At 47.6% G+C, this 15,616-nt stretch overlaps 1 protein-coding gene across 7 annotated transcripts in view; it reads left to right on the top strand.

Moving 5' to 3' along the window:
* The window catches only part of hipk3a (homeodomain interacting protein kinase 3a), a 285,348-nt gene that overhangs the window by 248,583 nt on the left and 21,149 nt on the right, over window positions 1–15,616 (top strand). For 6 of the 7 annotated variants that reach the window (XM_070899500.1, XM_070899497.1, XM_070899501.1 and 3 more), the window contains 4 exons: window positions 2,597–2,721; window positions 5,504–5,628; window positions 10,378–10,545; window positions 14,222–14,527. In XM_070899500.1, coding sequence (XP_070755601.1) covers window positions 2,597–2,721; window positions 5,504–5,628; window positions 10,378–10,545; window positions 14,222–14,527 — 724 coding nt within the window. The remainder of the gene's footprint in view (window positions 1–2,596; window positions 2,722–5,503; window positions 5,629–10,377; window positions 10,546–14,221; window positions 14,528–15,616) is intronic. The other variant, XM_070899496.1, reaches the window with a different exon arrangement.

The raw sequence follows: 15,616 nt of genomic DNA, 5'->3' as shown, positions 1-15,616 counted from the left end.
CAAACTCTCGAAGTAATCTGAACTGAATGTGATTCCGCTTTGCCTCTGTATGCAGAAGACGCCAGTAATCCTGCCATACGTGGTGGAAGCAAGTTCAATAGTAAAGGGAATTGGATAAATACTTTAACAAGGGAAAAGTGTGCATGACTGTGGGGAAAGAACAAAGGCAGTGGAACTAACTGGATAGTTCTTTTAAAGAGCCAATACAGGCACAATGGGCCAAATGGCCTCCTTCTGTGCAGTGTGGATTCTACATGTATTGATGGGGGGGGACGGCGGGGGGGGGTGGGGGAGTATGGAGCACGGTTATGATAATAGTGATATACTTTCCCATGGCAGTAGGCTGTAGAACGACTCTGCTCGGATTTGGTGACGTGCTGAGAAGGAGATTGCAGGCCAACTGCTCGCTGGCCACTCCCAGCCACTTTGAAAAGGCTCGTCTTGATTGTAGCACGTTAGCCGAGGCACATCGTACCTGAAAGTTTCATCCTGTGTGGCATGTTGTTGATTCTGATAATGCCATTAGCTGTTTGCATTCCCCTCCCCGCGTATCATTCCCACCCGCGTATCATTCCCACTCGTAACATTCCCACTCTCATACCATTCCCACCTGTGTAATATTCCCACTTTCCTGTAACATTCCCAGCTGCGTAACATTCCCAGCCGCTTATCATTCCCACCCACGTATCATTCCCACTCTCCTACAATTCCCACCCGCGTAACATTCCCGCTCCCGTATCATTCCCGCTCTCGTATAATTCCCACTCCCGTATCATTCCCGCTCTCGAATCATTCCCACTCCCATATCATTCCCACCCGTGCAACCTTCCCACCCGCGTACATTCCCACTCGTGTAGCACGCCAGCTCAAGCAGATGAAATTTAATTCAAAGAAGTGTGAAGTGATTTGGGAAGGAAGAGTGAGGAGGGGCAATGTGAACCAAACAGTACAATTTTAAATGGGGTGCAGGAACAGAGAGATCTGGGGGTCCACATGCACACATATGCGAAGGTGGCAGGACAAGTTGAGAAGGCTGTGAAAAAAGCACACTGGATCCTTGGGTTATTAATAGAGGCAAAGACTATAACAGCAAGGAATGTATGCCAAAGCTTTATAAAACACTGGTTGGACCTCAGCTGGAGTATTATGTCCAGTTCTGAGTGCCACACTTTAGGAAGGATGTCAAGGCATTGGAGAGGGTGCAGAGGAGATTTACCAGAATGGTACCAGTGATGAGGGTCCTCAGTAGTGTGGAGAGACTGGAGAAGCCGGGGTTGTTCGCCTTAGAGCAGAGAAGGTTAAGAGGAGATTTGATGGAGGTGTTCAAAATTATGAAAGGTTTTGATAGGGTACAGTAGCATGGTGGTTATATTACTGGACTAATAATCCAGAGGCCTACACTAATGATCCAGAGATGTGAGTTCAAATCCCACCACTGAATTTAAATTCAGTTAATAAAATAAATCTGGAATAAAAAGCTACTATCAGTAATGGTGACGACCATGAATCTATTGGATTGTCAGAAAATCCCATCTGGTTCACTAATGCCCTTTAGGGAAGGAAATCTGCGTCTTTACCCGGTCTGGCCCTGTGAATGGCTAAGCAAGCAACTCAGTTGTATCAAACCGCTACGACACAGTCAGCTCTGTGGGAGTACCTTCACCACAAGGACTGTAGCGGTTCAAGGCGGCGGCTAACCACCAAAGGGCAATTAGGGTGGGGCAAAAAAGTGTTGGCCTTGCCATTGACGCCAACATCCCAGGAACGAATAAATTTTTTTAGAAACTGTTTCCACTGGCAGAAGGGCCGGTATCCAGAGGACACAGATAATTGTCAATAGAACCAGAGGGGAGATGAGAATTTGTTTACGGAGAGAGTTATGATCTGGAATGCGCTGCCTGGAAGTACGGTGAAAGCAAATTCAATCATCACTTTCGAAAGGGAATTGTTTAAATACTTGAAAAGGAAAATTTTGCATGACTATGGGGAAAGAGGAGGTGAGTGGAACTGATCTACCAGAGCCGGCACATGCACAATGGGCTAAGTGGCCTCCTCCTGTGCTGTATAATTAGATAATTCGAGAAAGAAAGACTTGTATTTATACTGCGCCTTTCACGATCACCAGACATCCCAAAGCATTTTACAGCCAATTAAGTACTTTAAAAAAATTGTAGGCACTGTTGTAATGTAAGAAACACGGCAGCCAATTTACGTACAGCAAGCTCCAATAACTGCAATGTGGTAATGACCACATTTTCTGTTTTAGCGATGATCTTGCACATAGTGGCTGTGGGATCCTGTATGTTCACCCAAGAGAGCAAACGGGGTCTCGGTCCAACGTCTCATCCAAAAGACGGCCCCTTTGACATTCTAGGTGTTGGGAAGTGAAGCCAGCTAGGAACACGGAGCAGGAAGAGACAGTTGTGCCCTATCTGGCTGGTTGCAGTGCTGTCCTTTAAGGTGTTGACACCTCTGCATGTTGGCACGCCGTGCCTGGCATCTGTCTAGGTCAAGCGGCAGTGTTTTAGCTTCAAGCGAAATGTCTGGCTCTTGTGTCTTTAGATGGGATCGTCTCACTCATCTGTCTTTGTCCCAGCAGGCATCCCAACTAACCCAGGTAAATGCACAGGATTTTCCATTCGAATGGACAACACAGTGCCTCTCGTTACACAGGCACCCACACTGCAGCCAATCCAGCTGAGGCCTGGAGTTTTGACGCAGGTTTGTACTCCCCGTTAAGGTCACAAGAAAACAAATGGGTCCTGTAGCATAGTGGTTATAAGAACATAAGCATTAGGAGCTGGAGTAGGCCATCAGGCCCCTCGACCCTGCTCCGTCATTCAATGAGATCATGGCTGATCTTCTACCTCAAGTCCACTTTCCTTCCTGTTCCCCATAACCCTTGACTCCCCTATCATTCAAAATCTGTCTATCTCCACCTTACATATATTCAATGACCCAGCCTCCACAAATCTCTGGGGTAGAGATTTCCAAAGATTCACGACCCACAGAGAAGAAATTCCTCCTCATGTCCGTTTTAACCTTATTCTGAAACTATGCCCACTAGTTCTAGATTCCCCCACGAGAGGAAACATCCTCTCTGCATCTACCTTGTCAAGACCCCTCAGAATCTTAGACATTTCAATAAGATCACCTCTCATTCTTCTAAACTCCAACCTGCTCAACCATGTAACTCCCTGATTTTCGTAAAAACCCATCTGGTCCTTTAGGGAAGGAAATCTGCCGTCCTTACCGGTCTGGTTTATATCTGACTCCAGACCCACAGCAACGTGGTTGATTCTTAACTGCCCACTGAAATGGCCTAGCAAGTCACTCCATTGTACCAAAACCACTACAAAGAAGTGTAACAGCACTGTGGGAGTACCTTCATCACAGAGACTGCAGCGGTTTAAGAAGGCTGCTCGCCACCACCTACTCAAGGGGAATTAGGGATGGGCAATAAATACTGGCCTTGCCAGTGAGACCTGTAATGTATTTGTTTTATGGGTTCTTTGTTTAAGAATTCATAGCAACACATTGCTATTAAGAACTAGTTGGTCTATTAACAAAGGTTTAACAATCACACAACACATTACCAGTTCATCCGCCAGGCTCACAACTGCATACCTCATTGTGGATGACCTAGACCCAACAGACTGGGGTTTTACTGAGTCTTGTGAACATCACATGACTGGCTAAGCCACTCACAATGCAACAGCTCTACAACTATTTTAATTAAACTATAAAGCCGAGTGCCCCCTTATTAAAGCGACACTAGAACCGTAAAATTAACAAATAAAACTTTGTGAACCTTCAACGGTCAAATTAAAAGTTGTTTGTCGGGGGTGATGATGCATTCCAGTCCCTCTGATGTCCTCCTCTCACGGAAGGTCATGAGCGTACCGGTGGACACCGAGTGCTACATCTTCAGGGACACCCTGGCACGAACGTAACCGCGGAAGAGAGGCAGGCAGTCGGGCTGAACGACCCCCTCGACCGCTCGCTGCCCGGACCGGTTAATGGCCGCCTTGAACAGGCCCAGGAACAGTCCTACGAGGAGGCCCTCCAACCTGCCTTACTCTCCTCCGCACCAGGTGCCCAATGATCAGGAGTGTGGGACTGAAGTGCAGCCACAAATTGAGGTCAACAGCTCTACAAACCTATGATCATCCTCACAGGTGCACACCCACATCCTGTGAATGAATACAAAAAATTGCCGCTAAAAATAACATCTGCCGTTACAGCCACGTTGCAAAAGTGGCAGTTTGGCACAGAATCAAAAGGCTGAGATCTCAAGCCGCACTCCATAGACATAATTTAGTTCAATATCCTTTGAGGAAGCAAACCTGCCGTCCTTACCCAGTCTGGGCCGACATGTGACTCCAGACCCACACCAACGCGGTTGACTTTTAACTGCCCTGTGAAGTGGCCTCGTAAGCCACTCGGTTGAATTGAAATCGAAGGCGGCCCACCACCACCTCTGGGGCAGCTGGGGACGGCCAGTAAATGCCAGCGATGTCCACATCACCAGAATCGAATGCTAATATTTTAATCATTTGCCTTGGTAGTCATTTTTAAATTCTCCTCTTTGTTTTCAAATCTCTCCATAACCACACCCCTCCCTATCTCTTCAAACTCCGCCTGCCCTATAGCCCCCCGAGATCTCTGCGCTCCTCCAATTCTGGCCTCTTGAGCATCCCTGATTTCCATTGCTCTACCATCGACGGCTGTGCTTTCAGCTGCCGAGGCTCTAAGCTCTGGAATTCCCTCCTTAAACCCCTCCGCCTCCCCATATATCGCTATCCTCCTTTGAGACACTCTTTAAAACCTACCTCTTTGACCAAGCTTCTGGTCACCTGTCCTAATAGCTCCTTAAATAAAAACAGAAAATGCTGGAAATACTCAGCAGGAGTGTCAGGCAGCATCTGTGGAGGGAGAAAAAGAGTTAACGTTTCAGGTCGATGACCTTTCGTCAGAACTGGGAAAAGTTAGGCATGCAACAGGTTTTTAAGCAAGGGCAGAGGCAGGGAAAGGGGGGAGGTGAGGAAAGAACAAAGGGGAAGGTCTGTGATAGGGTGGAAGGCAGGAAGATTAAATGACAAACGGGATGATAGTGTGAGGCAAAAGGAGATGGTAATGGGACAAGTAAAGGGACAAAAGATGGGTCTGGAGGAGGGGTAAATGGGAATAGCAGAATTATCACTTTTTCTAGTTCTGATGAAAGGCCATCGACCTGAAACGTTAATTCTGTTTCTCGCTCCACAGATGCTGCCAGACCTGCTGAGTATTTCCAGATTTTCTGTTTTTATTTCAGATTTCCAGCATCCGCAGTATTTTGCATTTGGACTAATAGCTCCTTATGTGACTCACTGTCAGATTTTGATTAATAATGCTCTTGATAAGTGCCTTGGAATGTTTTGCCCCGTTAAAGGCGGGATGTAAATATGCAAGCTGGTGTTGTTTTGAATGTATGAAAGCTTGTGTGTTTTTGTCGTTGCTGCAGGCATGGTCTAGTCGAAGCCAGCAGATACTGGTTCCTACGTGGCAGCAAGTGACAGCTGTGGCGCCCCCCACGACAGCACTGACATCCGATACTGTGGCTGGACCACAGAGGCTGGGCGACTGGGGGTACGTAAGATGATGAGGGGCAGGGAACGAGGGAGGAGACGTGTGGTGTTGAGAAAGAGATTGTATTTCCATCATGGAGCTCCCTGAAAATCCAGGAAGTTGGGAACAGGAGTCGGTCATTCAGCCCCTCAAGCCTGTTCCCTCATTCAGTTAGATCGTGGCTGATCTGTATCTTAAACCCCATCTACCCACCTTGGTTCTGTAACCCTTAATATCCTTGCCCAACAAAAATCTTATCAATCTTAGATTTGAAATTTTCAGTTGACCACCCCCCTGCCAGGCTCAAAAGCTTTTTGCGGAAGAAAGTTTAAGGTGGAGATAGACACCTTGAACGATAATGGAGTCAAGCATTATGGGGAGTGGGCAGGGACGTGAAGTTGAGGCCAGGATCAGATCAGCCATGATCTTATTGAATGGCGGAGCAGGCTCCTGCTCCTAATTCTTATGTTCTTATGAGTTCCAGATTTCCACTAATACAAAAGTAAAATACTGCGGATGCTGGAAATCTGAAATAAAAACAGAAAATGCTGGGAACACTCAGCATCTGTGAAGAGAGAAACAGAGTTAACGGAAAGGAATGTCACAACAGTGCATTAAATGCTCATCCACTTGTATTGCCAACAGTATATAGAAACATAGAAACATAGAAAATAGGTGCAGGAGTAGGCCATTCGGCCCTTCTAGCCTGCACCGCCATTCAATGAGTTCATGGCTGAACATTCAACTTCAGTACCCCATTCCTGCTTTCTCGCCATACCCCTTGATCCCCCTAGTAGTAAGGACCTCATCTAACTCCTTTTTGAATATATTTAGTGAATTGGCCTCAACAACTTTCTGTGGTAGAGAATTCCACAGGTTCACCACTCTCTGGGTGAAGAAGTACCTCCGCATCTCGGTCCTAAATGGCTTACCCCTTATCCTTAGACTGTGACCTCTGGTTCTGGACTTCCCCAACATTGGGAACATTCTTCCTGCATCTAACCTGTCTAACCCCGTCAGAATTTTAAATGTTTCTATGAGGTCCCCTCTCATTCTTCTGAACTCCAGTGAATACAAGCCCAGTTGATCCAGTCTTTCTTGATAGGTCAGTCCCACCATCCCGGGAATCAGTCTGGTGAACCTTCGCTGCACTCCCTCAATAGCAAGAATGTCCTTCCTCAGGTTAGGAGACCAAAACTGTACACAATACTCCAGGTGTGGCCTCACCAATGCCCTGTACAACTGTAGCAACACCTCCCTGCCCCTGTACTCAAATCCCCTTGCTATGAAGGCCAACATGCCATTTGCTTTCTTAACCGCCTGCTGTACCTGCATGCCAACCTTCAATGACTGATGTACCATGACACCCAGGTCTCTTTGCACCTCCCCTTTTCCTAATCTGTCACCATTCAGATAATAGTCTGTCTCTCTGTTTTTACCACCAAAGTGGATAACCTCACATTTATCCACATTATACTTCATCTGCCATGCATTTGCCCACTCACCTAACCTATCCAAGTCGCTCTGCAGCCTCACAGCATCCTCCTCGCAGCTCACACTGCCACCCAACTTAGTGTCATCCGCAAATTTGGAGATACTACATTTAATCCCCTCATCTAAATCATTAATGTACAGTGTAAACAGCTGGGGCCCCAGCACAGAACCTTGCGGTACCCCACTAGTCACTGCCTGCCATTCTGAAAAGTACCCATTTACTCCTACTCTTTGCTTCCTGTCTGACAACCAGTTCTCAATCCATGTCAGTACACTACCCCCAATCCCATGTGCTCTAACTTTGCACATCAATCTCTTGTGTGGGACCTTGTCGAACGCCTTCTGAAAGTCCAAATATACCACATCAACTGGTTCTCCCTTATCCACTCTACTGGAAACATCCTCAAAAAATTCCAGAAGATTTGTCAAGCATGATTTCCCTTTCACAAATCCATGCTGACTTGGACCTATCATGTCACCTCTTTCCAAATGCACTGCTATGACATCCTTAATAATTGATTCCATCATTTTACCCACTACCGATGTCAGGCTGACCGGTCTATAATTCCCTGTTTTCTCTCTCCCTCCTTTTTTAAAAAGTGGGGTTACATTGGCTACCCTCCACTCCATAGGAACTGATCCAGAGTCAATGGAATGTTGGAAAATGACTGTCAACGCATCCACTATTTCCAAGGCCACCTCCTTAAGTACTCTGGGATGCAGTCCATCAGGCCCTGGGGATTTATCGGCCTTCAATCCCATCAATTTCCCCAACACAATTTCCCGGCTAATAAGGATTTCCCTCAGTTCCCCGACCCCTTTTATAACCGGAAGGTTGTTCGTGTCCTCCTTCGTGAATACCGAACCAAAGTACTTGTTCAATTGGTCCGCCATTTCTTTGTTCCCCGTTATGACTTCCCCTGATTCTGACTGCAGCGGACCTATGCTGGGCTACAATAATTTAAACAGACAGTTTTTATGAATGATGATAAAACTGCAATTGACAGAAAAGTTGAGTGCGATGAGAAGATAATTCCCGGAACATAAACCAATTTGTTTATTCCAAGCGGGAACCTCAAAGTCCCGTGTAGGGGAAGATCGGCAAACCAGTCTGGGGGAAGGTACGAGCTTTCAGCTCTGCTCAGAACCCCAGGGCAAATAGGGCCACGAGAGTTGCTTTAATCTCATCAACCACAGCAGCTCACTACTTCACGCAACGGGAAACACGGACCCCCTGAACGTTGCACGCTCCCTCACACTGAAGTGCTGCGTGGCTCGACACAGGTACGCACCGTCATCACACGAAGGGTCATCGACCTGAAACGTTAACTCTGTTTCTCTCTCCACAGATGCTGCCTGACCCGCTGAGTATTTCCAGCAATTTTCTGTTTCTATTCCAGATTTCCATGAACCCTTTGTGTGAAAAAGTGCTTCCTGACATCACCCCTGTACAGCTTCGCTTTAATTTTAAGGTTAAGCCCTCTTGTTCTGGACTTCCCCATCACCAGAGGGAATAGTTTCTCTCTACCTGCTCTTTGGAATTATTTAACACCTCAATTGGATCACCCATTAATCATCTTCTGGAGCACAGTGCACAGATTTGGTCTCCTTATCTAAGGAAGGATATACTTGCCTTGGAGGTGGAGCAAAGGAGGTTGACTAAATTAATTCCTGGGATGAGAGGGATGTCTTATGATGAGAGATTGTGTAGAATGGGCCTATACTCTCTAGAGTTTAGAAGAATGAGAGGTGATCTCATTGAAACATACAAGATTCTGAAGGGGATTGATAGGGTAGATGCAGGGAGGATGTTTCCCCTGGCTGGAGAGTTTAGAACCAGGAGTCACAGTATCAAGATAAGGGAAAGGCCATTTAAGGCAGAGATGAGGAGGAATTTCTTCACTCAGAGGATTGTGAATCTTTGGAATTCTCTGCCCTAGAGGGCTGTGGATGATGAGTGTCTGAATATATTCAAGGCTGTGATCTTCGGAGTCTAGGGGAAATCAAGAGATATGGAGATCGGGCAGGAAAGTGGAGTTGAGGTCGATGATCAGCCATGATCTTATTGAATGGCAGAACTACTCCTGCTCCTATTTCTTATGTTCTTAAACTCCGGGGAATACAAATTGCTGGGAAACTTGTGCCAAAGCTCACGGTTACGGTGCTGATCATCTCACCAGGGCAGTGAATCTTGAGGGACGATCGACAGCCAAGTAGCTCTATTCTTAGCTGCAGTGTAATATGATCAAACGTTCAGCTGTACCCTGGACTGTGGGTGGGGGTCCGGCGTGGGAAATACCAGGCATTGTCTCACGGTCTGAACGATCGCGAACAGCACAGAGCCTATTGTCCACCCCACTGCGGACTGTTAGAAACGATCCATTGGTACCCCATCTCGCAGTAGTGACGGTACGTAACTGTGTCGTGCCATGCAGCACTTCAGGGGGCCCGTGTCTCCAGTTGATTGAAGTCATGAGCCGCTGTGGTTGATGAGATTAAAGCAACTCTCTATTTGCCCAGGGGTTCTGAGCAGAGCTGAAAGCTCGCACCTCGCCCCAGACTGGTTTGCCGCGGACTTTGAGGTTCCCGCTTGGAATAAACAAATTGGTTTATGTTCCGGGAATTATCTTCCCGTCGCACTCGACTTTTTTGTCAATTGCAGTTTTATCATCATTCATAAAAACCGTCTGTTTAAGTTATTGTAGCCCAGCATATATCATTGGCAATACAAGTGGATGAGCATTTAATACACTGTTGTGACATTCCTTTCTTAAAGTTTCTCTTGTTTTCTTTCTCGCTCTCTATCTCATTCTCTCTCTCTTCCCGCTTCACTTTCTCTTTCTCCTCTCACTTTCTTTCTCGCTAACTCTCTTTCCGTGTGTGTGTGTGTGTGTCTATCACCCTCCCTCATCCCACATCATTTTCACTTTGTCTCCCTCGCTTTCTCTCACTATCATTCTTTCTGTGTGTGTCTCTTTCTCTCTCACACCCTCTCTCCTGCGCTGTGAACTTGTATTTTAGATTGAGGTCCCAGAGACAGAATATCATCCATTCATTGATTTTCTGGCAGTGTAAGCGGATGAGCATTGAACACATTGGCGTGACATTTTTGCCTCTCCTGTTTAAACACAGGCGCTAATCCACTGACATTCCTGGACAGAGGACCGTTGTATAAATGTGCTGAGTGTACAGTCCCTGGGATTTCTCGGCTCATGCGTTTTTATCCCACGTGCCTCCGCTTGACCAGTCTGACTCCTTCTCCCCCTCTCCCCGCAGGAAGGTGTTGGCCCCGGGCAACCATTACAGCTCCATGTTGCCGCAGCATCTCTTAACCAACCAAATGGCACTGTCGGCCACTCATCCCATCGGTGTGGGGATCGCCCAGGTGGTCTGGGCTCAGCCCTCCGCTGCTAACAAGAAGAGAAACAAGCACTGTCAGAAGAGGTCAGTGACGGACGGGGGTGGGGCTTGCAAGTGGCAGAGGAGCTCTGCACCGCTTTAGCGAGAACCCATAAACATAAGATAGTCGCCAATAAATCCAATAGGGAATTCAGGAGCAACTTCTTTACCCACACAGTGGTTGGAATGTGGAACTCACTACCACAGGGAGTGGTTGAGGCAAACGGTATGGTAGCATAGTGGTTATGTTACTGAAATGGTAATCTTGAGGCCAGGAATAATGATCCGAAGATGTGAGTTCAAATCTCACCGCGGTAGCTGGGGAATTTAAATTCAATTAATTAAATAAATCTGAAATAAAAAGCCAGTGTCAGTAATGGTGACCATGTAACTACCGGATTGTCATATAAACCCATCTGGTTCACTAATGTCCTTTGGGGAAGGAAATCTGCCGTCCTTATCCGGGTCTATATGTGACTCCAGACCCACCCCACACGTGTGGTTGACTCTTAACTGCTCTCTGAAATGGCCTAGAGAGCCACTCAGTTGCATTCAAGAAGGCGGCTCACCACCATCTTCTCGCAGGCAATTAGGGATGGGCAATAAATGCTGGCCTTGCCAGCGACGACCACATCCAATGAATAAATTAATAAAAAAGAATAGCATAGATGCATTTAAGGGGAAGCAGGATAAGTACATGATGGGGAGAAAGGAATAGAAGGATGTGCTGATAGGGTGAAATGAAGGGGGGTGGGAGGAGGCTCGTGTGGAACATGAACACCAGATGGGCCGAATGGCCTGTTTCTGTGCTGTGAATTCTATATAAAAAAATACTTCTGTTCTGCCTTGTCGAATGAAAAGACTACCTTCGATATATATATATGTGTTTCTAAAATATAACAAGATTTATTGGAAAACAACTCGTCAAGAGTCTTGTTTTTGTATCAGTTAGAGGGCAGCTAGAAATGTTACAAAGTAACTGCTGGACCTCCCGTGGCATTGCTCGTGATACAAGCGAGGACTCGCTGTTTGGCAATAGGATGGTACCGTGCAATGCCCGATGTTTTGTTCCACTGCTGCCGCAAAGCTGCCCTTTCAGGCCTCCAGATCTAATTGCCACACGAGCACGGCATGCAGTTAACAGGGCCCTGATTGGAGGACATTTTCTGTCACTGCAGCAGTTTACCTGTAGATGGCAGGTGATGGTACGTTCCATGGGCCCAAATTTCCCCAACCCCTTTTTTCGGCGCACTCTCCCAAGATGCGCCGACTTTGTGCGCTGGAAACGGCGCCGAAAAACGTACTCACGATTCTGGCCGCTCCGCTGTGTGTCCCGGGCCCTGGCGCGGTGCTCCTCGTGGAGTGGGGGCGGAGCTACAGCCCCTGTGCCGAAAACAGTGCCGGCAGCTGCGCGCATAGAGCGGTCGTGCATGCGCAGTAGCTCCTTCCCATGATTGTGATGATGATGCCTGCAGAAAGCATCCCGCCCCTATCTCAGACCAAATGGCCTGCCGCACAGGCCGGCCTCTGAGGGCTGCAAGAAACAGGTTGGTGCGACTGAGTTTTGATCGGGGCGAGAGAGAGGGAGAGAGGTTGGTCGTCTTTGGCTGCAGTCTAGTGGTTTGGACCAAGGAATACTTGTCGTATAGCGACGTCGCTTGCCATGCTGGGCTGGCTTTGCGTTCGTTTGGCGGTTTGCCAAAGAGTCTCTGGAGTGCCATGCTGCCCAGCCACTGCTTCTGACCTTTCTGTCTCTCTCTTTCTCACTCCGATGTTGCCTGTCCCTTTGGCGCGCTCTCGCTCTCTCTCTGAAGCGGGACTCCAGAACGGTGTGAGCCGAGTCCGGGCTCCAGCACACTCGTGCACCCACCCCCCTGTCCGTTTGCCTGTACGAGCCTGCCCGGGTTGGTCTTGAGGACAGCGGTGTGCGTGTTGTTGTGCTGGAGATGCCAGCCGGCAGCGACAAAATATTTTTCTGCCTACGACTTACGGCCCCAGGGCTGAACTCGGCCGTGTTGGCCGATCTCCGAACTCCTTTCGGGGCTAAATGGAGTCGCCTGCGGTCCCTCACACGAGGGAGCCGAAGTCCCATGCCACTGCCAGGTTTCTGGCTGCCGTTTTTAAAGCCCGACCAAAAATCCGAAAAATGGGCAAAAAGGGAAAAAATTCCCGCCCGAAAAGGGTTGAAAGTCGGTGGGGCGGCAGCCGTGATCCCCCTCCCCTATCCCAGACCAAAGGGACTCCCGCACGGCCAGCCACTGCCGAGTTTAGTTGAAGGTAGGATTTACTTCAGTTCTTTATTTGTTAATTTAATTATTTACATCGGTTCTTTATTTTTTATTGAATGCTTATTACTTTTTGTGCTTTGTTTGGGACTTGGTGGTGCTTTAAATGTAGATTCGCGCCGATTCCTTAACTCTAGGTAAGGTTTTTCTGTGCGGATAGAACTGGCAACATACACTGTCCTAAGTTAATTTGGGGCAACTATTTGCTGGACAAACACCTAAAACAGGTGTAAGTGGTTTTGAAAAAAAAAACTGAAAATCTAACTAATTCACTTACACTGGCGCAAATTAAATGGCCATATTTGCAACTAAAATGATACACCAGAAAAATCAAATTACATCAAAAAAAACGGTGCAACTCATGGGAAAATTTGGGCCCCATGTTTCTGCCCCAAGGTCAGAAGAAACCGGCAGGAAATAACTGGCTTGCTTTCTTTTCTTTTTTAATCGTAACTGTCTCAATTAATTTTCATAAAACAAGTGTGAGGGATTTTGCTATAAAACTTCTGCATAAATATTATGTGCCTCTCTCTAAAAGCCAGTTTACTGCAGTTCAGTGAATCAACTTGCCTTCATTGATATCCCCTCAGTCGAGTGGTTCATACTTCATTTTGAACTTGGAACAGTGCTGAGCACGGGGGAATCTGTTGCATGGGCTGGAATACTGAGTAACAAATTTATGCATTCAACCGAAATCTGGAGTGTCAGTACCCACTTAAAATCTGTCGCAACTCAATCGTACAGAAAGAAAGAAAGACTTGCATTTATATAGCGCCTTTCACGACCACCGAACATCTCAAAGCGCTTCACAGCCCATGAAGTACTTTTGGAGTGTAGTCACTGTTGTAAAATGGGAAACGCGGCAGCCAATTTGCGCACAGCAAGCTCCCACAATCAGCAATGTGATAATGACCAGATAATCTGTTTTTGTGATGTTGATTGAGGGTTAAATATTGACCAGGACACCGGGGATAACTCCCCTGCTCTTCTTCGAAATAGTGCTGTGAAATCTTTCACGTCCACTTGAGAGGGCAGACGGGACCTCGGTTTAACATCTCATCTGAAATACGGCACCTCCGACAGTGCAGCACTCCCTTAGCACTGCACTGGAGTGTCAACCTAGATTTATGTGCTCAAGTCCCTACAACACAGAAGGAGGCTATTTGGCCCATTGTGCCAGTGTTGGCTCTTTGTAAGAGCGGTCCAATTAATCCCACTCCCCCTGCTCCTAATTCTTATAAGAAATGGGAGCAGGAGTAGGCCATTTGGCCCCTCGAGCATGTTCTACCATTCAAAAAGATCATGGCTGATCTGATCTCGGCCCCAACTGCAGTTCCCTGTCCGCTCCCCATGTTGGTAAGGTAAGAACTTGCCCGCCTGCGCGGACAATGCCCCCTGAATGTCTAACCCACCCTTGCTCTATTGTTTCCCCACAGGAGCAATGCATCGTACCGTAGCAGTCTGCAGGGCTCGACACCGCTGTCTCCAAAGATGAGCAATGGCCCGAAAGCCGGCGAGTCAGGGGGCTGCCCGGCGGCGCAGGACAATGGCCGCGGAAAGGACGGCCCCAGGGGGTTCTGCTGCCCGGGCTCGGTCGGGCAGGACCTGGACGGCAACTTGATCGCCAACCAGCAGCGGCAGACCATCATCATCGCCGACTCCCCAAGCCCCACGGTCAGCGTCATCACCATCAGCAGCGATACGGACGACGACGAGGCTTCGCAGAGCCACTCGCCAGGAGAGTGAGTTATTTTTATTAAAAAAAAGATCTTTGCTGGTTCTTAACTCTGAGGTCGGAACATTAGGAACAGGAGGAGGAGGACATTCAGCCCCTCAAGCCCTTGAATTAGATCATGGCTGATCTGCACCTCGACTCCCATTTAAAAAAAAAAATCGATCTTGGGATATGGGCGTCATTGGAAGCCCGGCATTTATTGCCCATTCCTAATTGCCCTTGAGAAGGTGATGGTGAGCCACCTTCTTGAACCACTGCAGTCAGTGTGGTGAATGTGCTCCCACGGTGCTGTTAGGGAGGGAGTTCCAGGATAGAAACATAGAAATTAGGTGCAGGAGTAGGCCATTCGGCCCTTCGAGCCTGCACCGCCATTAAATAAGATCATGGCTGATCATTCAACCTCAGTACAACTTTCCTGCTTTCTCTCCATAGCCCTTGATCCCTTTGGCCGTAAGGGCCATATCTAACTCCCTTTTGAATATATCTAACGAACTGGCCTCAACAACTTTCTGCGGTAGAGAATTCCACAGGTTAACCACTCTCTGAGTGAAGAAGTTTCTCCTCATCTCGGTCTTAAATGGCTTACCCCTTATTCTTAGACTGTGACCCCTGGTTCTGGAACACCCCAGCAACGGGAACATTCTTCCTGCCTCTAACCTGTCCAATCCCGTCAGAATTTTATATGTTTCTTTGAGATCCCCTCTCATTCTTCTAAACTCCAGTGGATACAAACCTAGTTGATCCAGTCTCTCCTCATCTGTCAGTCCTGCCATCCCAGGAATCAGTCTGACCCAGGATTTTGACCCAGCGACGATGAAGGAACGGCCGATGTATTTCCAAGTCAGGATGGTGTGTGACTTGGAGGGGAACTTGGAGGTCATGGTGTTCCCATACACCTGCTGCCCTTGTCCTTCTAGGTGGTAGAGGTCGTGGGTTTGGGAGGTGCTGCCAAAGAAGCCTTGGTGAGTTACTGCAGTGCATCTTGCAGATGGTACACGGTGCGTTGGTGGTGGAGGGAGTTAATATTTAAGGTGGTGGATGGGGTGCTGATCAAGCGGGCTGCTTTGTCCTGGATGATGTCGAGCTTCTTGAATGT

This window comes from Pristiophorus japonicus, chromosome 14 (assembly GCF_044704955.1).
Source record: "Pristiophorus japonicus isolate sPriJap1 chromosome 14, sPriJap1.hap1, whole genome shotgun sequence".
Taxonomy (NCBI): domain Eukaryota; kingdom Metazoa; phylum Chordata; class Chondrichthyes; family Pristiophoridae; genus Pristiophorus; species Pristiophorus japonicus.
Note: the sequence above shows the minus strand (reverse complement) of the source record. Positions and strands in the feature narration are given on the sequence as shown.